General features: G+C 35.3%; 3 protein-coding genes across 3 annotated transcripts; all 3 read right to left on the bottom strand.

Moving 5' to 3' along the window:
- Positions 1-8,539: 8,539 nt before the first annotated feature.
- Positions 8,540-9,742, bottom strand: LOC130742398 (cytosolic sulfotransferase 14-like). The gene has a single exon (XM_057594498.1). The coding sequence runs from the start codon at positions 9,403-9,405 to the stop codon at positions 8,908-8,910; it is 498 nt and encodes a 165-aa protein (XP_057450481.1). The 5' UTR covers positions 9,406-9,742; the 3' UTR covers positions 8,540-8,907.
- Positions 9,743-20,447: 10,705 nt separating this feature from the next.
- LOC130749461 (cytosolic sulfotransferase 15-like) lies at positions 20,448-21,729 on the bottom strand. Its single transcript, XM_057602828.1, has one exon. The coding sequence runs from the start codon at positions 21,668-21,670 to the stop codon at positions 20,633-20,635; it is 1,038 nt and encodes a 345-aa protein (XP_057458811.1). The 5' UTR covers positions 21,671-21,729; the 3' UTR covers positions 20,448-20,632.
- Positions 21,730-25,748: 4,019 nt separating this feature from the next.
- LOC130749149 (agamous-like MADS-box protein AGL62) lies at positions 25,749-26,748 on the bottom strand. The gene has a single exon (XM_057602445.1). The coding sequence runs from the start codon at positions 26,474-26,476 to the stop codon at positions 25,835-25,837; it is 642 nt and encodes a 213-aa protein (XP_057458428.1). The 5' UTR covers positions 26,477-26,748; the 3' UTR covers positions 25,749-25,834.
- Positions 26,749-27,239: the final 491 nt, after the last annotated feature.

Here is a 27,239-nt window from a genome sequence, read left to right as displayed (position 1 = left end):
ATTTTTAGATTATATTTTTAAAGTTCTTTTTCTTTTGTAACCCAAATAATTTATTTTTATTTTAAAAAAATCAAGTATCATGTAAATGATAATGTGTACAATAATCATAAGTGTTTATTTTTTTTGAGGTTATTAAGATGTTTATTACTTGTATGTTCACAAAAATCAACTACCCTGTAAGATGTTTATATTATAATATCAATCTTTCAAATTCTCACATTAATTGAATTAAAGTGCATTTAACTTTCCTTTTAAATTGAAATTGTTGCAATTTTTTTTACATCGGAAAGATAAATTGCACATTCCAGAGATTGATTTATGGACCTTCACCACCCAACTTATATGTCTCATAACTCTTACAACTTGACCTATCATTTTGGGAAAAAATGTTGCAATTTAAAATTGGACAAAACTAAAAAAACAACCATATACACCAATTAATTAATCTGAGAATGCCTTTCCTTCGTGATATTTTTTATTTTTTATTTTTTGTTCATATTTTTTTTTCGTGTGAAATTTTTAAAATCTATGTTATTTTTTATGTTTACTAAAAGATATTTATGAATTAAAAGAACAAATTAAATTTAGATATAAGAAAATATAAGTTTGAATATGTTTTTGTGATGCATGTGTTTATTTTTGTTTTGTAGAAGCGCAATTATTTAGCGATGTTATCAGTTGTTGGTAGTTGTTTTTTCGTCCGATCTTTCTTTTTTTTATTTTTTTATTTATTTTACGGTTTAGTTTCTTTAAGATCTTGGTCTCAACTCGATAGTGTTTAGTTGGTTTAATATTCTTTAATATTTTAAAAAATTTAACTTCTATATAACTCCTACATGATATTAATTCATATAATGTAACCCCATTTTTATACTTATATTTTTAATGTGTTGATTAATAGATATATAACTAATATGAAGGTTTTAGAATTATTTAAATAAAATTTTAATCAATTTCCCTTTTTTAAATTACATTGTTAATTTTTAAATTAATTTATTTTTGAGTTTTATGTTTTTAATTTATAAATAAAATGAAGCACCATGTTAAGAATAATAATTTTTTAAAAAACTTCTATATAATAGTATGTAAGCTTATGTGAATAGAATTGAAGAAGTATGTAAGCGGATATACTGGCAAAGCTTGCCCCCACTGTGGTTGTTCCTCTTTTGTGCCAAGATGTAATCATGTAGCCTGTTTCTGTTGTTTTTTCCCTTTCCATTTGTAACCAAAAAAAAGAATTGAAGAAGTATAAAGGTTTTTGTTCAGGGATTATATTGTTTATTTTTGTATCATTATTACTTTATTAGACACTTTGAAGTGAGATTTAAATTCAATCTTTAAGTTTAACTTCCATATAACTCCTACCTTCATAAAAACTTATATATAACTCCTAAATTATGTATCCACTATTTTTATACATATATTTTAAGACTGATTTTAATAACATTTTAATCTTTTTTCCTTTTTTCTTCTTAAATTTTAGTTTATTTTGTTAATTTTTGAATTAATATATTTTCAGTTCTTTTATGTCACAATAAAAATGAAGTGCTACGTCAAGAATATAATTTTTAATTTATAACTTCAATGTAATTCCTAAATGATATTAATGCGTAATATGTAGCCTTTAATTTAGATATAAACACATGTAAATGATACACATGTAGTGAAAATGAGTTTATGCATGAACTTAATTTTTTTTAGGCTTAATTCCAGTTTGGGCCCCTGATGTTTCAAGAATGGGCGATCCGCACCCCCCGTGTATAAAAGTTGCGGTCAAGCTCCCCTTTGTTACAAAACTGTGCTAACGAAGCCCTTCCGTTAGCTTCCGTCTGTTGACCAAACGGAAATGGCTTCATTAATTGACGTGGCGGCCACATGTTATTATATTTTCTTTAAACAATTATATTTTTTTACATTAAACTCAGGTACACGTTCTTCTCCTTCCCTGTCTTTTCCCCAATTTCTCATCTTCAATTCCCCTTCTCACAATCACTTCTTCACCATACCTTCGCAATCACGTTTGTAATTTTCCCCCAAATTCCCACTCCTTGCGATTGCATCTGATTATACGATTGTTTTCATTGTTTTTGGCCGCACGAGCTTTCAATTCAGTCCGCTGCTATGGCAATTCGAGGGACAATCAATCAACATGGTGGTGGCCAAGAAACTAAGAAACAGTGGCGGCGGCTAATCTGTCAGTGGTGGTGGTGGTGGCCAAGCTGTTATGGGATTGGGCCAACAAACGGGAAAAAGCTTTCTCCCAACAACTAAGTTCCTTTGAATCGCATCACCGCACAGGTCCCTCCGGTTCAAAACACCATCGCCTCCCCTTCTCTCTGTCCAAATCACCACAACACAGCCCCTAACAGCGAACCAACCTTCATCTCCTCATCATCTCATCTTTCCGATCTGAAGCCACCAACGTCGCCGTCGTCTCTCCTCTCTCGTGTAACCGCGCCGCCACTCCTCTCTTTCAAGTCCAGATCGCGCCGTCGTCGCCTTCTTTCTTCCTTCCTGAGAACCACCGACGCTGCCACTGGTGATTTCTTCTCGTGGAGCTCCATTGCTGCCATCTCTTGTTCTTCCGTCGGCGGAGAAACGGAGAAGAGAAGCAAAAGAAGAACAACAGGAGAGGAGATGCAAAAACAGGAAGAAAAGGAGAAGATGAACCCTAATTTTGCTGCTCCATTGCTGCCATCTTTTGAGTTTGTGTTTCTGGGTTCTGGTTAATTCTGAAGAACAGGGGAATTTTGATTTGGGGTTAATTGGGGGGAGGAATTTGTTTTTGTTAATTAAATTAGGGTTAATTTTGTTAATTGATTTTATTTTTGTTAATTAAATTCAAATTTCTTATGTGTAATTTATTTTTTATTTTTTAATTCCACAAATAATTGGGAAGAGACATGAAAAAATAATTGTTTAAAGAAAATATAATAACACGTGGTCGTCACGTCAATTAATGAAGCCATTTCCGTTTGGTCAACAGACGGAAGCTAACGGAAGGGCTTCGTTAGCACAGTTTTGTAACAAAGGGGAGCTTGACCGCAACTTTTATACACGGGGGGTGCGGATCGTCCATTCTTGAAACATCAGGGGCCCAAACTGAAATTAAGCCTTTTTTTTATAATGAAGGAATGAACTCAAATTTAAAATTTCTTCCAATATTAACTCTCCGTAGAATACACCATAACATAACCTTCAAAAAGCTTAAAACACCATATAGCATTAAACTATATTCCGAAAAGGGAAAATAAAGCAATTTATCATTGGCTCGAGGTGTCAAATTTAGAAAAATGGAAGTGCTAATAAATTGTTAAGGGAGTATTTACCCCACTCAAACACAAATCTTTATAAATCATAAATATTATTAGAGGAAGCAGCAATTTAAGATAGTATTCTATACTGCTGGAGTGAAGAATTTAGGAATTAGCAACAATAATTATTTGACATTATCTGTTCTAGAATCACACAGTAACTAACTTCATCTTATCATGTCGGGTCATTCACATATTCATGCTTAGTGCATTGACCTTTCATTTCCTTATGGTACTTAATTAACAATTGAAATTTTCATGTTTTCTCTACTTAAAACCGAACTTTCATTGTCGTTTCAGCAATAGTTTTTACAATATTCCTTCTATTTATGAAGAGAGAACCTAATATGCACCATTTTTAGGTGGTGTAATTTTACACCACCTACTTTGACCGGGTATAGCAGGTCAACACATTATTTTTTTTAAGAAAAAATATCATTAAAATTTGTCATATATTAAATTTCTTTAAAAAAAGATGTGTTGACTTGTTATAGCAGGTTAAAAAAACGTGGTCTAAAATTAGACCACTTTAAAAGTGGTCCACATTAGGTGTCACCCTATTTATTTATTAAGCACAAATTATTTGAGGCTCATCCATAACTATTCCTCTTCAACTCTTACAATTAACAAATGGTTGCTTAAAATTAAATTCACCTCTCATCAGTTACAAATTAATCACTGGTAATGTCTCTCATCAGTTACAAATTATTCACTTTGAATGTTTTTGCACACACATTACAAATTAATCACTTTTAATGTCGGGCACCCGTTACAAATTAATCACTTAATGTTTCTCTGTCATCTATAGTTTCAGTTACTATATCTCTTAGACTCACCTACCATGCTAGCAGATAAAAGCACGAAGAATAACAGCATTAAGATGAGTACCAACATAAAGCTAACAAAAACAATCAGTGTAATAAGTAACAACCTTTCTGCATAAATATTGAGGAAAACAAAGCATTTTATGCAATTTTCATAGTGTTGTTGTCAAGTTGTCATAAAAGGGTGTACACCAATATTCCCAATCAAGATCTAAGCACATTCTCATCTACACATAAAAAGACCTGAAGAGAGAAGGTAATTTGACATGTTGAGTGAAAGTAAAGGGGCAAGCTGAAGTAGTAGAGTTGTTTGAAACACGTACAAAAAGGTGGAATTGGAATTTAAAGAAAAGTTTCACTTGATATAATTTTATTGAATAAAGGTACAAAAAAATCACAACAGAGTTCAGCTACTTAGATATCAGATCAGAAACAGTAACCAATAAAATGACTAAATCAATTAGCAGAATTCACATCTTGCATCATCTGCTTTTTCTTTTGGCCTTGCAAAGTGAGATTCAGCAGTTACACTGTTAGGATAGAAAAAAGGGAAAGGAGGAACAGTTAGAGAAATTTCTATAATAATGCAATCCACAAAACAGCAAGACTTTAAAACCAACTTATATATACTCAAGATTCATCATTCATGTGTCATTAAAAATAAAAATAAAAAGCATGGAATGAAGCATTCTCATTCAGAGTATCCTTTCTAACTGCATGTAAAAACTCCAAGGAAGCACATGTGTTTGAACTAACAGTCTAACACAACACATGCCCTTCTTCAATGGCTATGAGGAGTATAACCCGTGTTAGACTTCAACACCTTTGTGGTACTTGGTATAGCATGCAAAAGCATATAAAGTACCAATTTGATAACATCTTGCCATATCCACACATTGAAGCTTTTTTTTTATTGGAAAAAGTAACGACAAACTTATTCTATTATTGGAAAAATTATATTGACATTCTAAGGAGGCAGTACACGAAACTTAACTGAAGTGGGTTTCCTTTGGTCAATGTATTTCTTTTCAGCAGATTCTAGGTCACTGTAAAGCTTTTCTTTTTTCTTGGACATAATCTTTGTCTCTCTTAAACCATCGAGCGCAAAGCTTGAGCCATTTAGCGAGATCCTCCCTCTACTCAAATTTTGTTATGCAAAATCAACCCCAGAATAAGCTTTATAGACAACATCATTAATAATTAAATTTAGAATGGCCCATGTGAGACAAAGACTAAACCACCTTATAATCAAATGAACTAAAATGAAATAAAAGGGTAGACCATTTAGCACATGAGCAGAATTAAATTGAAAAAAAAGAGACATGCTCTGATTTGCTATTCTCTTATCAGTTCCATTAGGCACAATTTTAATGAATCACTTAATTTGTATGCTCCATTAAATGAAATAGATAATGGATGTTCCCAAGTCAGACCAGAAACGCATTGAATACCCTGAATTGAGAGCTAATTAAAAATCTAAGAGTAAAAGGGGTGAGAGCTTACATTTTCTTCTACTAATGAAAAAGAACCCATCAGGTGACTTGAGCTTAGCTACCTTAATTGAATTCTAACATGGAAAACAAACAGGCAGAAGTAAAAACTAAGCAGAGCAACAGTGCCATTTTTTGTAGCATTCACGATCCGTTGTGCTTCTTGTCCAGCAACCAAAGTTTTGTTCTGACCATTTTTTCCAACGAAAAAACCTTCTTGCTTCTTGTAAAGGCATGAACCTTATTATGTAGAACAGATGCTTCTTGATCAAAACCTAGACATGTTTCATCTAGAATTATATTTGCATAAATATAATGAATGAATGAATGAATTAGAGGATTAACATACTGATAGTGTGTCTTGGGGGAGAAAGAAAGCAAGCTCCTCTGTAAAAAAAGAGGATGGATTCGATTTCAGTGCAAGTAGAAAACGATACCTCGTATCGAAAATGAATGAGACAACATTCTTACTTGGGTTTCTTCTCTATTTTTCCTCTTTCTGTCTCTCTGCTGAAATGGCCACATTGAAAAAGGGGAATTGAGGAGATATTAACAAGCACAAATTCAGGGGAAATAGGAGAGATGAACATTACCTTTTTTGTGGTTGGATGGATGCTTAGGTTTTCTTGGTGACCTCTTACTTTAAGCAGATTTCATGATTTCAATATAGGGAAATTGCATATATTCGAAGTAATTAAACCTGTCCTTAGTCCATGCATATTTTCTCAATCCTTTCAGAAACTGAAATTTAAGGAAAGGAACAACCTTGCAGAGCAACCTTTCAGAAGTATATTACCAAAATAATCAAAAATCAAATTTTAAATAGAATAGTGAGGGGCAAAATGCAGCTTACCACTGGGCATGGACCTCAAAGGATTTTTCCCTCATTTTAAACCCCAAAAACCTGTGAGCAAAGACAGTAACCAAAGGGAAATGGATAGATAGCAAATGATCTTGTATGAAAACAATAACAACACAAAAGAAATCTAATGAAAGGAGTTCCTTATCCTAACTCAGAAATTAAAAAGTCACAAAACGAAGTTAAACTTATAAAAGAAGCCTGAACATCATCATATTGCTAAAATTAGTTCAGGGAAAATGAGAACAAATTAGAAATATAAAAGGAACAAATTATTCTAGCTGTAATACTGATTTAGTAGAAAGCTTTAAATCAAAGCATAAAAACAAAAGTTATATTCACAATCAATCCATGAAAAATCATTCCTTTAAGAGTACAACAACAACATATCAACAGAACACCACGTTCAATACACCTCAAAAAGTAACAGAATTTCGGATTTCGTTCATTGTTACAAATCCACAAACTACTAATTCAACATAAACCAGTGATGTTTATCTTCAATTCCTCATTCTCCCATAAAACAAAACACCGATCACGAACAAAACAACAAAACAAACCACAATTAAAGCTACATTTCAGTTTCGTAACAACTACGAACATGAGGCAAAGAAAACAACACCGAAAATTGGAAATTGACGAAACTGCAAGAAGACAATCAAGGAAGAGAAAAATTGAAAAGAAGAGTCTGGAGGGAACTGAAAAATACATACTCATCATAGTCATCCACACCCAAAGAAGAGGAATTGAAGAGGTGAATGAAACGTGACACCTTCAGGTAGTAGAAGGAAACTGAAACCTTGATTAATGGAAAAGAGGCAATGGGGCTTTAGAGTATGACCAGGGATGCCACCATCTTCTCTGCCTCGAGCTCCACCCAGATCCTCTCACGATTTCCCCTCCGCTCAGGTCACCATTCGATCTCGCCCTCTCCTCTCCCATGATTTTTCTCGCTAGAGCTCATTTCGTTTTGCAATGAGCGTGACTCTTAATATGGTGGGAGTGGGAGAACGAAAACGGAAGAAAGTCATAAAGGGTGTGGAAAAAGGAAAACCGAAGGGAGTCCGAAAGGGAAAACCAAGCGTGCAAATACAACGACGGGTTTTAAAGTGAAAAAGAAATAGGCTTAATTGCAACTTTGGTACCTGACGTTTACAAAAGCCACAATTTTGGTCCCTCACCTAATTTAATTACATAAATCGTCCCTCACCTAACACTCCGTGAGCAACGTTAGTCATTCTGTCAATTTGCTAACGGAAGGAGGCTGAGGTGGATTAATAATCTGACATGGACAACACTGGGGAGTGAGAGAGAGCCACATGGGGACCCTTGTACAATCCACAGCCATAAAACACCCTTCCATGACTGTATGGTGTCTCTGATGCTACAAGGAGAGCTTCAACTCCGCAATCACAAAGAATCTTCAGTGGCTTAGACTTGTGGAATCGCCTTCCAGATCCAGAACAGGCAGATGAACCTTCGCTAAATCCCCCCATAACCGTCGAACCCAAGGACCTGCAGCAGCTGGAGAAGCTTCTTCGTCTTTCACGCGAGTTGCAGTAGTTGGAGAAGGACCCTTACCCTTACACGCGAGCTGCCTCTGTTTTATAAGAGAAAAAGGAAAGAAGGTGACCGTTGGAGGTCACGTGCTCCTCATGTGACTCTCTCTCACTCCCCAGTGTCGTCCACATCAGATTATTAATCCACCTCAGCCTCCTTCCGTTAGCAAATTGACAAAATGACTAACGTTGCTCACAGAGTGTTAGGTGAGGGACGATTTATGTAATTAAATTAGGTGAGGGACCAAAATCGTGGCTTTTGTAAACGTCAGGGACCAAAGTTGCAATTAGGCCAAAAGAAAAAGAAATCAAATGGCTAAGATTGAACGCTACGGACGGCCAAGATTTGATTGCCAACTAATTATATTGAGATTTACTGAATTGTCCATGGATAAATTCTTATTTATGTTCAATGATCTATTGAATTACCCTTTAACCCTTAAGGCTGCAAAACTTTGCTTTTATATATAGTATAGATAGATAAATATTTGTAATTCGTTCTAAAGTACATTACAGAGCTCAACATAATGTGCAAAAGAAGTATTCATAGTATTTGTTGCCAAACATTAGAGAACAATAGAACATGACAAAACCACGTCTCACAACCAAAACGTAGTTCATACATTAATGAGAGAAACATATATAACTGAGAATTCTCACAACCACAGGGTTTATGTTACCCTACGCACGTGATCTCTGAGGAGAGTAGGGATCCACAACAACATTTGATGCACATGTCTATGAAACACATGAATGGTTATTGCATTGCATATATAGCTAAAAATAAACAGAGTTCATTTTGAGGCTTGTAAAGTTACTTGTACAACATTGTACACACATAGATTAATTGTTCATGCCCCACTATTGAGAGTTCACTCTAAATGACAAACCAGATCCACCTAGCTTCTCTTCCATGACTTTGGATAATTTCTCCACCATGGAAGGTGAAAGATAACTAACAAAATCACCAATTTCACCCTTCCTGAACAAGAACTTGTTTTTGAAATTCCTGGCAAATGTTCCAGATTTATTTACCTCCAATTCCTTCATCTTCTCAAAGCTACACAAATCAATTATGTTCTCAATTACACCCCCACTTTCCTCCTCCAAGGAGAAAGGGCAACCCAAGAACTCAGCAATTTTTTTCAAGTAAAATTCAGGATCTTCTTTCATGTCCTCATATTTCAAAAACAAAACTTTGTTTGGTCTCTCCCTGCTCTCATTCCAATAACCCAACATGTGATTCCAAAAGGGGCCAAACCCAACCACCCCATTACAAAACATGTCAAAAGCCTCCTCAATCATCAATATGGGTAAGGAAGGTGGTTTGATTTTGTTGATAAAACACCAAGAAGACATGAAAGTGTCTGTTAGGGTATCAGCGCAATGCGGAAGCACATGATCGAGATAATTGAGAATTAAAGAGAAGTAAAAGTAAAGTGGCAAGAAAAAGAACACACAAGATTTACGTGGAAAAACCCTCCCAATGTGAGAGGTAAAAAACCACGGGCGATCACGAGCAAAGTTCCACTATGTAAAAGGGAGAGTACAACAAATCCTCTTATAGAAATGAGGACAAAGAGAAATATTTTTCTCACAAAATAACTCTCTCAAATGAAACTAGAATTCTCACCAAAAACCAAATGACACAAAACAAGTGTGCCAATGTTTCTTTGAATCCTCTCTCGTGTATATGCACTCTATGTGTGATGCCCTCAACGAAGCCAGATTGTTGCATATATATAGCCTCCAACCAATGCTTAAGGGTGAAGGAAATGAACCAGCAAGTGACACGTTCACCATGCTGCAAGTAGGAGGTGGAATGCTAGGAAAAGTAGGCTTGCATTGTCATGGTTACTAAGCATGTGGTGGAAGAAGCAACCAGCAAGGTGTAATGTTGTGAAGCAATCTTGATATTGCTTAGTCACCTAAATTGATGATGTATCACAAGCTGGAGGTGGACCAAGTAGCATGAGGTGCAACACGCATAGAAAATTGGAGAATTTAGAACCAACTTCTAACAATCTCCACCTTGGTTCGAATTCGACAATTGCTCATCGCCAAATAAAGCCCCGAAGGGCGCTCAAGTACTAAAGAGACCAACCAAGTCCAGACAATGCTGGAACTTGGAATATGGAAGTGGCTTGGTAAGCATATCTGCTGGATTCTCAGACGTGTGAATCTTTTCAACTAAGATTTCACCCGCAACAACAATATCTCGGATAAAGTAACGCTTTACATCAATGTGTTTGGTCCTGTCGTGATAACGATTATTCTTGGTCAAGTGAATAGCACTTTGGCTATCACAAAACACAGTAAGAACACCCTGTGTAAGACCAAGTTCATTGACCAAACCTCGAAGCCAAATAGCCTCCTTGACACCCTCTGTTGCTGAAATATACTCCGCTTCAGTCGTAGATAATGCAGCAATAGATTGAAGTGTAGGTTTCCAGCTGATAGCTCCATTACAGAGAGTGAAGATGTAACCAGAAAGAGATCTTCTTCGATCAAGATCACCACCATAATCCGAGTCAACATAACCTACAACATCATCGGTTGTAGCCATGCTTCTGTCAAATACCAAGCCAATATGAGAAGTACCTTTTAGATACCGAAAAATACATTTTACAGCACTCCAGTGATTCTTGCCAGGATTGTGCATATACCGACTTACCATGCTAACAACATATGCTAAATCTGGCCTGGTGCATACCATGGCATACATAAGACTGCCAACTGCACTAGCATAAGGAACAAGCGACATACGCTTCATTTCTTCCTCTGTGTCTGGGCAAAATTCTGAAGATAACTTGAAATGTGCAGCAAGTGGAGTAGAAACAGGATTGCAATCATTCATATTAAACCTATCAAGCACTCTCTCAATATATTTCTGTTGAGATAAGAACAGTTTTCCAGCTTGACGGTCCCTGCGAATCTCCATACCAAGAATTTTCTTTGTTGCACCTAATTCTTTCATCTCAAACTCATTACTGAGTTTTGAGTTTTCAATTTCCGGATCAAAGATTTGTCATGTGATGCAATTAACATATCATCAACATAAAGTAACAAGTATATGAAGGATCCATCTTGAAAATTTTGAAAGTAAATACAGTCATCAAATTGACTCCTGCAATAACTTTGCCCAATCATGAAAGAATCAAACCTCTTGTACCACTGTCTGGGAGCTTGCTTAAGGTCATATAAGGATTTCTTCAATCGACAGACAAGATGCTCCTTACCAAGAACAATAAATCCCTCGGGTTGCTCCATGTAGATTTCTTCTTCCAACTCTCCATGTAGAAAAGCTGTCTTTACATCAAGTTGCTCCAATTCCAAATCAAACAAAGCAACAAAAGCAAGCAAAACACGAATGGAAGTGTAACGAACAACAGGTGAGAATATCTCATTAAAGTCAATACCTTCCTTTTGATTAAAGCCTTTAATGACTAGTCGTGCTTTGCATCTTGGATCTTCAACCCCGGGAATGCCGTCTTTCTTCTTATAGACCCATTTACACCTTAAGGGTCGCTTGCCTTTAGGAAGCTCTGTCAAAACCCAAGTACTGTTTTTATGAAGACTCTCAACTTCTTCATTCATAGCCACTAGCCACCGAGAAGACTCAACACAAGAAACAACTTCAGTGTAGCTGGCAGGCTCAACGCCATCATTTACCTCTTGTGCAATAGACAATGCATAAGCAACTAAATTGTCATCATTAGTGTATCTAGCTGGCTTTATGATTTGTCTTCTAGTTCTGTCTCGAGCAATAGAATAATCATCTCCTTGTTGTTGAATAGGAGAAGTGGTACTATCATCACGATCATCATCAGCATGTTGATCATCGATGCTTGATTCATTTGTAGAGGAGGATGGAACATCGACATCAGGAGCTGCAGGCTTTAATACAAACTCCACCTTCTCGCTAGTACCCTGCAGCTTATCTGTACTAGTAGAAGAAGACACAGAAGACTGTTTTCCAGAAGATAATAATGCATCCTCATTAAAAGTCACATCTCTGCTAAGAATTAACTTTTGTGACTTTGAATTAGAGCACCATAAACGATACCCCTTAGATTCAGATGCGTAACCAAGAAATATGCACTCAACAGCTCTTGGAGCTAATTTACCATCATTGCCATGTGTATATGCAGGACATCCGAAAATTCTTAATTTAGAATAATCAACAGGATTACCTGACCAAATTTCTTCTGGAACTTTGAAGTCAAGCGCCGAATGTGGAGAGCGGTTGACCAAGTAACATGCAGTAGATGCTGCCTCGGTCCAAAGATCACGTCGATGCCATAACCCAGCATTCGAGAGCATGCAACGAGCTCTCTAAAGTAGAGTCATGTTCATCCGTTCTGCAACACCATTTTGCTGGGGATTCCTTGGAATGGTTTTGTGTCTAGCAATACCATGATTTGCGCAGAACTCATTAAAGTCACCACTACAGAACTCTAATCCATTATCTGTTCTGAGCTTCTTCACTTTCTTCCCTGTCTGGGTTTCAACAAGAGTTTTCCACTTCTTGAAGGTAGGGAAAGTCTCATTTTTATGCCGCAGAAAATAAACCCAAACTTTACGGGAAAAATCATCAATGATAGTCATCATATAGCGGCGTCCTCCATAGGAAGGAGATTTGGAAGGCCCCCAAAGGTCAGAATGAATATAATCAAGAATACCTTTGGTACGGTGAGTTGCAGTGGAGAAACTAACCTTTTTCTGTTTCCCAAAAACACAATGTTTACAAAACTCCAACTTACCGATGCCATGTTTACCAAGATGACCTTGTTTGCTTAGAAGATGCATGCCTTTTTCACTCATATGGCCCAGGCGCATGTGCCATAATTTGGTGACATCATTATCAGGCATGGATGATGATACAGCTGCTGAACCTGTCACAGTAGATCCTTGCAAGATATATAAGCAACCTACGCGGTTACCTTTCAATAAAGGAAGAGCACCTTTATATACTTCAAGGACTCCACCTTCAGATGAAAACTTGCACCCGAGAGACTCAAGAGTGCCAAGAGAAATTAAGTTCCGCCTCAGATCAGGAACATAGCGGACATTAGCAAAGGTTCTGACAACACCAACATGGGCCTTGATCCGAATAGTTCCTATTCCTGCAACCTTTAATTGGGTGTCATCACCCATTAAGACAAAACCACCATCAAGAGATTCAAAAGTGGTAAATAAGTCCTTATAAGGGCACATATGAAAAGAACATCCGGAGTCAAGAACCCATTATGTTTTACTCCTCTTATTAGAAGAGACAACACATAAAGTAATGTCACCGTCAGAATCAGCTTCAATATTGGCAGCTTCAGGAGATTGTGGAGTTTTCTCCTTTTCTTGCTTTTTCTTCAAGATAAAGCAATCAGAAATCTCGTGCCCAGGTTTCTTGCAATAGCGACAGAATTTGTTGGATTTGCGTCCCCTTGATTTGGATCTGGACTTTTTGTAACTGGTACTCCCCTTTTCTTGAATTCTACCTCGAACACTTAAGCCCTCACCCTTGTCCACAGAATGAACTTCAAGATCAAACTTTTCTTTGGACAACAAATTAGATTTAACATCTTCAAAGGATAAGGTATCATTGTTTCCATACAACATGATTTCCTTGAAGTGTTTGTAGGTAGAAGGTAAAGAGACAACCAACAAAACAGCTTTATCTTCATCATCAATTTTAATATCAATATTTTCCAGATCCAAAATTATAGAGTTAAACTCATCAAGATGAGATTGAATAGGAGTACCTTCAACCATACGAATGGTGTATAAGCGTTCTTTGAGACGAAGCTTGTTTGCGAGGCTCTTTGTCATATATAAGGCTTCTAACTTCAGCCATAATGCGGCGGCGGTCGCTTCACTGGCCACCTCGCGGAGAACCTCTTTTGATAAGCAAAGTTGGATTGTTGAAAGCGCCTTGTCATCCAACTCGTCCCATTGATCGTCAGTCATGGAAGCTGGCTTCTTCGCCTTTCCATCTAAGGTTTTCTTTAATCTGTCCTGAGTAAGAACGGCTTTCATTTGGACTCGCCAAATAGAAAAGCTAATCTTGCCATCAAACTTCTCGATGTCAAATTTAGGAGACATTTTGAAATTCTCAATAAGAGCTCTGATACCACTTGTTAGGGTATCAGCGCAATGCGGAAGCACATGATCGAGATAATTGAGAATTAAAGAGAAGTAAAAGTAAAGTGGCAAGAAAAAGAACACACAAGATTTACGTGGAAAAACCCTCCCAATGTGAGAGGTAAAAAACAACGGGCGATCACGAGCAAAGTTCCACTATGTAAAAGGGAGAGTATAACAAATCCTCTTATAGAAATGAGGACAAAGAGAAATATTTTTCTCACAAAATAACTCTCTCAAATGAAACTAGAATTCTCACCAAAAACCAAATGACACAAAACAAGTGTGCCAATCTATTATAATATAGGAATTGTGAAGCGCGCGCCGACACATGAGCGACACATAATACAAATTTTGCCATGTCAATAAAATTCCAACGTGGACACCTCCAAATTCTTCCAATCCCTTCTGCACTTCTCCTTTGTGCTTTCTTTTGGTTTCGTTTTCTTCGTTCCACTATCCTTTCTTCTCCTGTCTCACTCTTTCTGTGCAATCCAAAAGCCACTAGAAAGCTCGCTCTTCAATTCGCTTAACACGGCTCAAGCCAAAGCCACTCAACTAGCTCATGTACCGTGACCCTCGACAGATCTCAAAGCCACCCGTTGTCCGTTGATATCTCCTCTCGGAGCTCCTCGGCCGTGTCATCAAATCCCTAGACGTGTTCAATGTCGCCGCCGTCGGGCTCGACCCCTGCCGCTGCACAGTACCTTCTTCATGAATATAAGCTTTGCCCTTCTGCCACTACCCCAATCCTGATGCGGTGATGCCTCACCCTTCTTCTCCCACCTCACTCCTCAACCACCCTCGCAAAGGATCATCGACAACGGTCTGCCCCCCTCTTCCTCCACCAATCGCTTTGTTGCTTCGTCAAATAATGTCGTAAGCTCCTCTGCAAATGAATGACCGACGACCGAGTTACAATGGTTCTTGAGCGAGTGGTGTTTTGGCGACCTATGCACTCTTCGACGATGATGTTATCTAAACTAAATGATGAACCACACTTCGAGCCCCTCATCTTTAGCTTGTGGAAATCAATTAAGTAAAAAGAAATTAAGCTGTTGAAGGTATATTATATTTTCCTATAATTTTATCTGCACGACTTCCTTGTGAGAAGTTTCTTTCGTTTCTTTCTGTGTTGCTTGGAAATGTGTTCTATATTTTTTATTTTAGTGGTGAAACTGAAGATACGGTAACATAATATGAATATAAACATTGTTACCTCTGGCCAAATCAAGCATTGAACCAGATTTCCTTATTCTCTTCTTATAACTCAATGTTTTCTCACAGATTTTTGAATTTTGGGTGTGTGATAATTGATGAATCTATACAAGAAATCACTAGATACATTGTTTAAAAAACGTGGGGATGTTAGCTGTTTAATTTGCTCCATTTTTAATAATTGTTGGTCCAGTTGTAATCAATATGACCATATCTATTTATATTACAACACTAGCTACAATACTAGCTGAGCAATACCTGGGCACAGATAAAAGCTATGTTATTTTCTATTCTTTGAAAAGATTCAACATCGACACATACAATATTAAGCACTTGCAGAAAAGGCTGTGGATGCTTACTACAAGCTCAGCAATACCTGGGCATAGATACAAGCTATGTTTTTTATGGTAAGTCATTTGTGATTTACTTTAAAAATTTGGGTTTTGTGTGCACTTGCAGTGCATTTTTAGATTGAGATTGATTTGTGTGCACTTGCAGTGCATATAAGTTAAGGAAAAATTCTCTTATGATTTCACCAATCATGCTTTATCCCGCCTTCGAAGTAAATTTCTGTTATGATTTATTTTCTATGTTTACAAATTCAATTGTGAATTATGACAAACAAACTATCGTGTGTTGTTTGACTTTTTCAATTGTTCCCATAAAAAGTTGTGAAGACCTTATGTTCAAAGGTAAAGTTACTGTTAAAGGCTCTACTGTTACCGAATTGAGTATCCAAGAATGAATTAAGCTGTTGCAACGATCCCAAGCATCGAACATTGCATCTGTAGGGTTTGGCACCGGAATTTCTCCATTGAGAAAACGAAATTTGTTCTTCGCTACCAACGCGCACTTCATTGCTCGCGCCCAACCATTGTAATTTCGACCATTCAGTGGCGGATTCACCATGACTGCAGATGGATTCTCGCTCGCATGTGTACAATACGGCGATGATGTACTCTGACTCGGATCCTGTACCACATGAACTTGCGGTCCTCCATTGTTGTGCAGATTTCTGGTATTCACCATGGTTGCGGAAGCTTGTGGTGATGGCAGAACCCTTGTTAGGGCTCTGATACCATCAAAGAATTGAACAACCAAAGGTTGAAGAAGAAGAAGCTCGAAGCTTTTGATAGATTTCTCAATCTGATAGTTTGTTACAATCAATATCAAAACTAACATAACAAACTTATATTTATAGTAAAGTAACTAACTACTAGTTATTACAACAAGGTCCTCAGCTTTCTATAGAATTTATACACTGGTCCTTTTCTTCATTTAACATCTACCCTCAGGTTTGTTTGTTTCCTCTACCATGATTTTTCTTCATTCTTCACATAGGTTTTAGCCGGTTCTTCTACCATGATTTATGTTTCTTTTTATAGATGTCAATTGTAGTGGGTTTGAGGGCTGTGATTCGTGAATGAGTTATCAATCACTAAGTGCTTGGAGACTGGTAGACAAGCTGGATTGATTTGTTATGTACCATTTATTCCAACTCCTCACGAAGGTGATTCTTACTGGGTCTCACTAACTTTCTCTAAAGAAGTCATTTTAAGTACATAATCATATTCAAGTTTATTGGGTGCCTAACTTAGGGAGAAATGACTTTTGTCTCATGAAGAACAAAAAAAATCATTCTAAGTACCTATTTAGTCACAACTTGGACAAGTTTGGACACCTCTTAAATAGTCTTATGCATGTTGGAGTATCACCAAGACTTAAGTAGTAAATATTAGTTGTTAACAATGCATGTGTATATCCACGAAATTCCTTGGAACTGTAATGGTTGTTTAACTGAATATAGACACTTTGGGGGATTGCTTATTTGCATATTTTTGCGTTTGATTAAATAAAGGTTTTAGTTGGTCCAGTTTCGATTTTATATCATTTTGGTTTTAACACAAACAAAAAGCATTTTGTGAGGATGAACACAAAATTTGTAGGTGGAATTGAAGGCAATCAAAAGGAACATCTTCACTAACTTGGGTCTTATCAAAATTTGTCCATTCATTATTAAACTTTTCTCACATTCATATACATTCCAAAGATTGCATCTAACAAAGGCATTAAAATTATACAAGACCATATTACTATTCAAAATTTGTATACCCATAACTTTGTTGTGTATATTGTCATTAAGATTTAAAATATTACTAAATCAGTAATACGCCCGCGCAACGCGCGGGTTACCATCTAGTGTTTCTTTGAATCCTCTCTCGTGTATATGCACTCTATGTGTGATGCCCTCAACGAAGCCAGATTGCTGCATATATATAGCCTCCAACCAATGCTTAAGGGTGAAGGAAATGAACCAGCAAGTGACACGTTCACCATGCTGCAAGTAGGAGGTGGAATGCTAGGAAAAGTAGGCTTGCATTGTCATGGTTACTAAGCATGTGGTGGAAGAAGCAACCAGCAAGGTGTAATGTTGTGAAGCAATCTTGATATTGCTTAGTCACCTAAATTGATGATGTATCACAAGCTGGAGGTGGACCAAGTAGCATGAGGTGCAACACGCATAGAAAATTGGAGAATTTAGAACCAACTTCTAACAGTGTCAAAAGGGTTCCTGCAGATATAAACAATCTTGCAATTGGAGCCTTTGGTGATTGAATTGGGCAGAGAAGAAAATGGAATGAAGGATATCATATCACCCAATTGTATACATTACAGAGCTCATCAGTTGTAAGAACATTCCAGTCGGAAACCTTGGAAGGAGAACAATACGTACGATGTCCGAAAGAAGCATTCATTGTATTTGTTGCAAATTAAAACATCAGAGAACAATAGAACATTGACAAAACCACTTCTCACAATCAAAACTTGTCACATGATGCATTAATGACTAGAAAGTAGAAACATAACTGAGAATTCTCACAACCACAGGGTTTATGTTACCCTACCCACGTGGCCTCTGTCTCTCTGAGGAGAGTAGGAACAACAGACGGAACAAGAAAAAATAGTTAGGGGTGAAAATTTAACACATGCTAAATAAAAATCTACAATAACTGACTTATATTATTAACAACAAAAAAATTAGGTTCAATTATTATATCAGTCTAACAAAAACCTATTTTTAATAAAAAAAAATCTCTTTTTTCCAAATATTTAGGTGTTTCTTTTAAGACTTTTCAAATTCTTTTTTTGAAAAATGAAAAAAAAGAAGTTAAAAAATACTGAAATTTTAAAAAACTACTTAGCTTATAAAAAAAGTTAGTACGATAAAAGAAAGAGAAAAAAAAAGATTTTAATCAGTGAAACTAAACACTAATCAATTTATTTTTTAGAAAAATATCTAAAAAATAATATTTTTTATTGAACAACAAAAAATTATTTCTGTTAAATTTGAAACAAATTTTGATATCCCGTAAAACTAAATAATAATTTATTGTTAGATTGTTAATTAGTAAATAATATTTTAAGAAATAGTATCTCTCATCAATATATTCACTCATCTCTATGATTATGAGTATAAACTGGGTGAAGACCCTGTCACCTACTAGTGAAATTGGTGTTAGAGAATCTTTGAATTACTAAGGAGCCAGAAATTGTACAGCTTAATTGATAATTGAAACTTTTTTTTGGCTTAAAAGCATTTTTGGTCCCCACGAATTCGAAATGTGCAAAAGGAGTCCCTAACGTTTAAAAATAGCATTCTTGATCCTTAACGTTATACCCCGTCAACAATTTTGGTCCCTTTACCCTTTTCCGTTAGAAAACTAACGTTTTCTGAAAAACCCAGGAAAAATTAATCATCTTCAATTATTCTTCCACCATCTTCATCACTTTCTCCATAAAACCCAGAAAATTAAAAAAATTATCATCCTAATTTTTTCATCACCTAAAACCCAGTAAATTCAGAAAACACACTATTTCAACCACCATCTACCAGACACATATGTCAACATCAAACCAAATGCAAGAGAGATATAGCCACAGTGCCACACGAAGAAAGAAAACAACTGAACAGACGAACACAATTGATATGACGAAATTGAAGAGGCTTAATAGTCAAAAGAATGAAAGTGGTGGGTTAGTATTAAGCTCCAATTGCATATATGTACTCCGTTTCCAAATCCTTTCTATTTTCCTATGATTCCCCCTTCGTTAATGTACCAAGTGCTTTACTTGTTTTCCAGAAAATTAATTCATAAACACACCATCTCACCCACAATTAAACTAGATGCAACTTTTCTTAACCAAACCCCACAACCCATTATTGCTACAACCACAACAGAACCCACCCAGATGAAGTGATTCAGAATGAGAGTGAGAGAGAGACATCGTTTGAGTGAGAACCATCATTGTTGCGAGCTCAGCCTCGCGTACCGCCGCCACCACCGTGAGCCACCAGTCCCGATTTCGTCCCTCACCAACCCAGATCTGACCCCAGCGAGAGGCCTCAGTAAACCAACCATCAGATCCACGCTCACAACGAGATGATGAAGGGTTTTGGTGAATTAAATGGAAGAATGGGACTGTAATACTAATTATTTTATTTTCTGGATTTTATGTTTTTAATGATGGAGAAGATGATGAACATGTAGGAGGAAGGAGATGAAGATTAATGAGTTTTTATTTTTATTTAATTTTATCAATTTAAATATTATTTAAAAATTCCACGTAGGCAGAAAACGTTAGTTTTCTAACGAAAAAGGGTAAAGGGACCAAAATTGCTGACGGAGTATAACGTTGAGGATTAAGAATGCTATTTTTAAACGTTAGGGTCTCCTTTTGCACATTTTGAATGCGTGGGGGACCAAAAATGCTTTTAAGCAACTTTTTTTTTAGTACATTACATTGACTTGTGAGAATGAAATATAAATTAATTATAGGAGTAAATTTTTATCTAACTAAGAAAGAAGGACAGTGGATAAAGTAAAAAGTTTATTTGAGTTGATTAGGCAAGCTTTTCCCTGTGCACAGTCACACAGTGTGTGTAGTATGTGGTTGAAGGGGGAAGTTATGTTTTGCGGAAATGCTTATACCAATGACTTTTGTAACAAAAGTGGGGCGATCGCCCCTTTTATCATACGTAGTTCTTTCTGTCCACAATAAACCTTTTTATTCTGAAAATGGGAAATCCACAACCACATTTGTTTCACATGTTTATGAAACACATATATGGTTATTGCATTATATATATAGCTAAAAACAAACAGAGTAGGCCCATCTTGTAAAGTTACTTGTACAACTTCGTACATGTAGATTAATTGTTCATGCCCCACTATTGAGAGTTCACTCTAAATGACAAACCACACCCACCTAGCTTCTCTTCCATGACTTTGGATAATTTCTCCACCATGAAAGGTGACAGATGATTCACAAAATCCCCAATTTCAGCCTTCCTGAACAAGAACTTGTTCTTGAAAATCCTGGCAAATGTTCCAGACTTATTTACCTCCAATTCCTTCATCTTCTCAAAGCTACACAAATCAATTATGTTCTCAATTACACCCCCACTTTCCTCCTCCAAGGAGAAAGAGCAACCTAAGAACTCAGCAATCTTTTTCAAGTGAAAAACAGGATCTTCTTTCATGTCCTCATATTTCAAGAACAGAACCTTGTTTGGTCTCTCAATGCTCTCATTCCAATAACCCAACATGTGATTCCAAAATGGGCCAAACCCAACCACCCCATTACAAAACATGTCAAAAGCCTCCTCAAGCATCAATGTGGGTAATGAAGGTGGTTTGATTTTGTTGACAAAACACCAAGAAGAGATGAAAGTGTCAAAAGGGTTCCTGCAGATATAAACAATCTTGCAATTGGAGCCTTTGGTGATTGAATTGGGCAGAGAAGAAAATGGAATGTGGGTTCCAAAAAGCCTTGGCTCAGGGATTTTGGATAAATCAGGAACCTTGTCATGTTTCCCATAAACAGTGTACTCAATGAAAGGAACAAGGTCATGGGGATTGGAATTTAATAAAGGGTGGCTCTTGGAGAAGGTTAAATGTTTCTGGCGGTTTACAATGGCAAAGGTTAGTGCCTTCAACCATGTGGTGCCTGATTTTGGCACTGTGGCAACAAAGACATCACTGTGCTTGGCTTGGAAGTGCTTCTGAAAAGTGCTTATGGCTTGGATTTCAGCTGGTTGGCACCAAAAGCCTTGGAATAGATATAGATATTTGGTTCTCCAACCTCTCTCTCTTGGAAGAGAGAGAATGAGATCCTTCATTTCTTCACTAAGTTCTTCTTGATCAATTGCTCCCTCATCACCATTTGAATGGAATTTTGCAAACATGGTTGGAGCTGTTGGTGCCATTGGAATAAGAATATAGACACTGATTGGTATGATAGTTTAGCTTCCAACCCACCTTTATTTATAGAAGAATTCTGAACAATTGGTTCAAGTATAAGAAAATAATACTACTATATATTAATATGAATAATGGTTAGTTCACAAATCAATTTCATCACCCCCTCATTGGATAAGGTAGAAATGTGAGGAAAATAAGAGATATAATTGATGTTTTTTTTTTATATTGGAAGATAAATTGTACGCACCAGTTAGGGATTGATTCCTGAACCTTTTCCACCTCACTCAGACACCCAGTCACCCACATATCTCTAGCTCTTAGCACTTGTAATGATAAATTAGAAAAGAGATAGAAAAAATATTCATAAAAATTAAATAGATGAGAAATTGAGTGCGAATTAATCAATATTTTAGTAAAATATTATTATTATTATTGTAATGCTATATTGCTGGTACACGGATAAAAGTGCATTAATGATTGATAGGGCAAAGACTAAAAAATGACAAACACGCATCACCCTATTTACCCTATTTTACATGATATCTTCGTGCTAGATTTAAAGGTGGCAATCGGTGAACATCGCATTTAAACAACACACATGACACTTTAGCTTGGCCAGAATTTATAAAAAAAAAAAACTTTACAGCCAATTGAATTCCGCCAAATCAAAAAATATATTATTCTTTTAATTAAAATTAAAGTCAAATGTAATTATCTCTCCTATGTGACATGCTTTGATTGGATGACTGTGTAAAATTATTTTACACTGTCAGTGCATATCCATTAAACTCTTGTGCCAATCACAAATTGTACGGTGTTATTTTTTTTCCTCTTTAATATCTTAATAACTGGTAATTGTGTGACTAATGATTCATTTATCGGTCGGCGCTTAAGTTAGTAAATATACTTTTTTCATTCAAAAGAGTTAAAACTTAAAAGTGTTCATCAATTTTTTAAATTTTTTATGTATATTATTTAATCTCCATTTTATATTTAATAGTACTTGTTTAGTTCCTAATTATAATACTTTTCTAAAGATCCGAGCATTAGCCTTATCATCTTATATGTGCGACATTATTTTGGACAATTCAAGACACATGAACACACATATGTTAGATATCTGTGTGTTATAGAATATTATCTTTTATTTTCTTACAAAAGTAGTTTGATATTCTATATGATTTACTTATATAATTTGCTACATTCCTAAAACATAACATAAAGAAATTACACTCTATAGATATATTGGAATTAAGTCTCACTATCATGCACTGTTGTGAAATCGGCTGGATTATAAAATTTTGAAGATTCTTTAACCGCTGTTACTTTGGCTGCTACAATACAATGTATCTGAAACAAGACAGTTTTGATTCTTGTTCTATTGTCATATTATTATAACTACACCTACATATGATGAAATCTTCACCCCCCCCCCCCCATAAAGCTTCTAAATTATATACTACGTACGTATTTGCATGACAAAGCGACAGGACCAAGCCATGGCCCATAATGTAGCCCAAACAACAGTTTTAGGGTCCATTTTATTTATTTAGTAAAAAAGGCTTATCATTCATGTGATAAGTCGAATAGATTTTTTTTTGTAAGGAAGACCTCAAACAAAAATCAATGCCTCCGTTCAAAAACCCAAACACAATAGTCCCTATGAAAAGAAATAAAAAATACTTCATCACATATTTGATTAGTCTGACAAACGTTTGCTTTTCGCAGTTCCATGATTAATTGTACAAAACTCCATGAAAAACTTAACAGACGACCACGACAACAATAAAACTCCATCCCAATCCCACGTTTGGTCTCTTCAATTCCCTCATTAATTGTTTCTAAATGATAATAAAATTATAAAAATGAGAGAATAACTCGACAATTTTGCATTTTGTCAAGAATAGTATCTGAAATTCAATTGTGAACTCTGAATTTTCCGATTCTGCTTTCATACAAGCAATCATGTTTCTCTGTGAATTATTTTTATGTAAAAAAATTTAATAAAAAAATTATTTTTTAGGTAAAAATGTCTTACTTTAAAATTTGTTTTAGACTTTATTTAGTGTTGGGCCGACTGTGCCCCACGACAAATATATACTCCTTCCGTTACAGAAAGATTGTTGTTTTGGTCTTTTTTTCAATATTTCAAAATTGTTTGTTGTTTTACGAAACCACTATATTTTTTACTAATTTTTTTCACATATGCCATCATTTAATGCATTTTCTTTCACTTATCACCTTCATATTAAACAACCGCAACTCTTCTCTATTCAATACATTCTTGTCTATCTAAGGATAATTAATAGCTGCATATGGAATTAGTAAAATTAAATAAGGGCACTTTAGAACTATTATACAATTAATAATTGCCATCCTACTCTTTGTATCACAACTTGGACAACAATCCTTGTGGAACAGAGGAAGTATGTGTTTGTAACATTTGACTTAGTTTGTCCTAGTATGATAGCTCAAGTGGTAGGAATTTAGAACATATGGGTTGGGTATCAGAGGTCCAGAGATCGATTACTGACAGATGCACTTTATCTTTCCGATGTAAAAAAAAGGCTTAATTGCAACTTTAGTCTCTGACGTTTACAAAACTACGATTTTAGTCCATCACCTAATTTAATTACAAGAATAGTTCCTCACGTTCCCTCCCGTTTGCAACGTTAATCCTTCCGTCAAATTTTTAACAGAGAAGGCTTATGTAGCAACGCACATGCCTCTCATGTGACCAAGAAAAATGATTTAACTGCACTTTTGGTCCCCTACTTATACACACCGTGTAGTTTTGGTCTTTAAAGTCCAAAAATTGCATCCAAATTAATAAATAACAATAAAGAAATAGAAAATAATAACTATTCATCTTCTTAAAAAATTGCACTCAATTAAAATTTATTTTACTATGCCTGATAATGATTTTATAAAATATTTATTTAAATTCTTATTCAGTAATGTTTTGATAACAATCATAATTGTTTCTCTTTCTATCCTATTTAATTTAAATTGAAATTATTTATATATAATCCCTCATATTTTTTTTTCGATATCTTTTATATTAAGTTGAATGTATTGATTAAAGATATTTTTATTACTCTATAAAGTATAAACAAATTACTCATGGTTGCTTTATTAATAATATTACTTTCATTTTTAAAAAAATTATTTAAAATTAAAATGTATAATATTATGTCTGATTATGATTTAATAAATATGTAATTAAATTTGAAGAATATGAATACTTATCATTTTTTTTTGTTTTTATATAAATTTGAATGTAATTTTTTAACTTTAAGAACCAAAACTACATAATGTGTATAAGTCAGAGACCGAAAGTGCAGTTAAATCTTTTTTCTTGGTCACATGAGAGGCATGTGCGTTGCCACGTAAACATTCTCCGTCAACAATTAGACGGAAGGACTATCATTGCAAACGGGAGGGAACGTGAATGACTATTCTTATAATTAAATTAGGCGAGGGACTAAAATCATGGTATTAATAAACATCAGGGACTAAAGTTGCAATTAAGTCAAAAAAATCTGACTTGACTTAGTTTAATTGTAAAAAAATATAAAAATAAATGGCTCGAAATTGAGACCCGTATCACTAAAAAGAAAGCTCGAACAAATAGTAACAAAACGGCTCGATTTTGCGGCATAAAAGAAATAGGATAAAACAAAACGGCTCGATTATTCGTGGCAATCATCTGCCGTCAAGCATGCAGCCGTCAGCAGCACTATGCTCTGCCGACAACAAAACAAGAACAAAAGTGCGTATCTTTGCCGACGAAATTAAAATACAATGCAATTTCCATTGGGATTTGGGATTCCTCCCTCTAGCTAGGCGTCGGCATTGGTTATATAATATTATAATTAACATAAAAATTCAATAAAATAACGAAAGAAGAATATTGATAACAATTCTCTCAGGTAAAGTAAGTATATATATGATAAGAGCAACTAGCCAAACTATAACACCTAGAAAGAGAGTTGAAGCATAAAAAACTAGGTATGTTGTACAAGACAAACCAACAATCTAAGGATATAATAACTAAGAAGAATAGAACTAAATCAAATAGTATTTAAGGGCATCAGAAGATTGTCTTAGAAGGATCCAGATGGTCCTCCATACCCTCCCATGCTATTTGAACCAAACAATTTATGAGCTTACATCATGGGCCCTTGAAAAAATTGTTCTTGAAACGTTTGAGGAGGCGGTGGAGGTGGGTCATTGAAAGGGATAATGGCGTTGGCAAGACCACCAGAAACATCAAATAATTGATGTGTTGGTGGGTTGGTAGCAGCAACAACGGAACCATAGTGAGTGACATGATTCTTGAGCTTATCCAGCGCCGCCTTAAATTTCATAAGCGGAGACATGTCCATCTCCTCAACCTGACAAGCCCACCCAAACTGGCAAAAAGCTGCCTTGAGTAGGCAATTCAGCTGTTCAACTTGCTTCTTGGCATCTTCCAGACGATTGTTGATTTCGGTGAGTTGTCCACTGAGAGCATTCTGAGCCTCAATGTATCGCATGACATTGGAAGTTTGTTGGGGGGCCTCAGAAAGGTAGCGTTGGATGACATCATCTACGCTGGGGTGGCCAAAGGAGAATACCTTCCCACTGGGTGAGAAGATGATGAGAACAAACTCTCCACCACAGAGGATGCCAAGCTCATTGACTTTCTTGAAGAGCCCACAACGACGCTTTGAGAAAGCGACTTGCAGACTATTCGGGTTGGTAATTTTTTTAATCTCTATCTTTCTTTTTTGCTGGCTTTTTTCCCCAAAGGTTTCTGCAGTTGACATGATTGCAGGATGAATGAAAGGAAGAGAAACGATGAAATTAAAGTTAAGAGGATGAGTTGCAGACACATTTTGGAATGAGGTGTGAAGAGGTGTTTTTATAAGCGTTTTTTATGCACAAATTTTTGCTGCATTAAAATATTTCTAGATTGAGAGGTATCCACCTTTGAAAGACTTATATGGTAGAAAATTAATTGTGAATGAATGATGCTCTAGGGACAATTGTTCATAGTGTGTTTATCCTTACTCAACAATGCTGAGATAAATTTAGGAGATAGCGGTAAGCACTTTTGTATTAATATATAAAAATTAAATTATTAAATATTAATTTATTTACTATTTTATTAAATATATATTAATTATTTATTAGTTAAATTAGTAATAAGTTTATTTAATTTAATATGATAATTAATAATTGTAATATATTATAAACTATCATTTATTATTCATTAATATAGTTTAAGGTGTTTTAAAATTATATTTATTAATTTATTTAAACAAAAATTTATTAATATGTTATTTTTTTAGTTACTATTGAATTATATGTTAAAGTTATAGTATATTAATTAATTTTTAACTTTAATAATATGTAATGTAAATAAATTACTTTATTTTCTTTTGAAATCATTATTAAAAACTTATATTATAATTAATATTATACAATGTTAGCTTTTTAGTTAATAATAAGTATACTATATAATATAAATAGTAATTGATGTATTAATAAACCTTAACTAAAATAAAAATATTCAATATATTCATTAAT

Source organism: Lotus japonicus, chromosome 3, assembly GCF_012489685.1.
Source record: "Lotus japonicus ecotype B-129 chromosome 3, LjGifu_v1.2".
NCBI classification, from domain to species: Eukaryota; Viridiplantae; Streptophyta; class Magnoliopsida; order Fabales; family Fabaceae; genus Lotus; species Lotus japonicus.
The sequence above is the reverse complement of the archived record's forward strand: the minus strand, read 5'-3'. Positions and strand labels throughout refer to the sequence as shown.

Bases quoted from the DNA above. Each gene is read 5' to 3' on its own strand.
- LOC130742398 (XM_057594498.1), bottom strand. From the start codon at position 9,405: ATGTCTTCTTGGTGTTTTATCAACAAAATCAAACCACCTTCCTTACCC.
- LOC130749149 (XM_057602445.1), bottom strand. From the start codon at position 26,476: ATGTCAACTGCAGAAACCTTTGGGGAAAAAAGCCAGCAAAAAAGAAAG.
- LOC130749461 (XM_057602828.1), bottom strand. From the start codon at position 21,670: ATGGCACCAACAGCTCCAACCATGTTTGCAAAATTCCATTCAAATGGT.